The 1,491-nt window shown below is 35.9% G+C and overlaps 2 protein-coding genes across 2 annotated transcripts; one reads left to right on the top strand and one right to left on the bottom strand.

Annotated features, from left to right (window-relative positions):
• Nucleotides 1-255: 255 nt before the first annotated feature.
• Nucleotides 256-759, top strand: NAEGRDRAFT_76377 (uncharacterized protein; the record flags this gene model as incomplete). The annotated part of the gene is made up of 1 exon (XM_002668659.1): nt 256-759. The coding sequence occupies one exon, from the start codon at nt 256-258 to the stop codon at nt 757-759; it is 504 nt and encodes a 167-aa protein (XP_002668705.1).
• Nucleotides 760-973: 214 nt separating this feature from the next.
• On the bottom strand, nt 974-1,360 carry NAEGRDRAFT_76376 (uncharacterized protein; the record flags this gene model as incomplete). The annotated part of the gene is made up of 1 exon (XM_002668657.1): nt 974-1,360. One exon carries the CDS (start codon nt 1,358-1,360, stop codon nt 974-976), a length of 387 nt encoding a protein of 128 aa, XP_002668703.1.
• Between the last annotated feature and the right edge of the window lie 131 nt (nt 1,361-1,491).

Genomic DNA, 1,491 nt, shown 5'->3' with positions numbered 1-1,491 from the left:
AGCATATCTTGCCTTTCAACAGAGGAGCAGCCACAAGTTCAAACACCAAAGGCAAATACTTGGTTTCCTGTTCATGTTCCAGATAGACCTCAATCTCAACAAAATCATCAAGATGCTGATGTGGAGAGGAAATTAACACATGAAGAATTGGAAGAATTATTCTCCAATTGCACTGATCAATGTGATTCAGAGGTTCAAAATTGCATTGGATTATTACATTGTACTGGTGAGAATGGATTTGAGAAGGATTACTCAATGGCGATGGAATGGTTACTAAAATCAGTCGATCAGAATAATAATACGAATGCCTTATTCAATATTGGATACATGTTTGAAACTGGATTGGGGAGAGAACAGAATTATTCGGAAGCTTTGGAATGGTATGAGATGGCAGCTGAACAGGGAGATCCAGAAGCTCAATTTACAGTTGGTTTGTTTTATGAGTTTGGAAAGGGAGTGGAGAAGGATGAAGAACAAGCCAGAGAATGGTATTGGAAAGCAGCTAGATGTGGTCATGCAGATGCTCAGAAGAAAATTGAATTGCTCAATAAATCAACTCAACAATATTATCAGTACAATACTTTTAACAACAGAATAATTTATTCTTCATCAGTAATATCGAATAATGATAGCTGCCATCGTTCAGTTTCACCACTTTTTATGGAAATAACTCTCATAGCAAGTGTAATGAATGACATGGTGAGAATCACTAACAAGAGCACTGCACTAGTATTTCTCGCCTTACTCTTTCTCTTATAATTTCCGCCGATTAAATTAAAAAAATGGGCAAGAAATCATCAGGAAGCGCCAAAACCTCATCTGCTCCTACTTTGAATGCCAATGCTGGTGGTATTCACTTGAGACCAACACCAAATGTTTCTCTGACGGAAAGTGCTGTTGATGAATATAGATTACCTTTGAAGGCTTTAAATTATATTTTCTTTTGTTACTTGTTGACTGATTTATTAGCAGCTTATTTAATGCCGAGGACTCTGATATAAATTACCAGTTTAGCTAATGCAGAAATGGAAATGCAAGCAAAGATCACAAGAACAAAGATGAGCATTCTACGATCGAGGGAATCAACGCTACCAGAGCCTCCAGAGGTTCCAGTTACTATGGCAATTGCAATAAAGATGAGTATCCAAATGAATGTTTTGAATCCCCCAATCATTATAACCAGAATCATCAAGTTGGATAAAATCAAATTCGTTACAACTGATCTATTTCTGAAAATTTCAAATAATGGAGAGAGGTAGTGTTGAGCGGGTGTATTAGAGGATTCAAATAATCCCTCAATACTTTCAGTATTCTTAATCATGTGCTTTAAAGAAATGGCCAATCCGAGAGCCGTTGACATGTTGAAAGAAATAAGGCAGCAAATAATGAAATCATCCACATATCTCATTAATATGAGTGTTAGTATTGTTTGTAAAATAATCACTAAAGAAACACTATTAGCCTCTTTGTAAAATTCAATATTCCTATCCA

This window comes from Naegleria gruberi, assembly GCF_000004985.1.
Source record: "Naegleria gruberi genomic scaffold NAEGRscaffold_128, whole genome shotgun sequence".
Taxonomy (NCBI): Eukaryota; Heterolobosea; class Eutetramitea; order Acrasida; family Naegleriidae; genus Naegleria; species Naegleria gruberi.
Note: the sequence above shows the minus strand (reverse complement) of the source record. Positions and strands in the feature narration are given on the sequence as shown.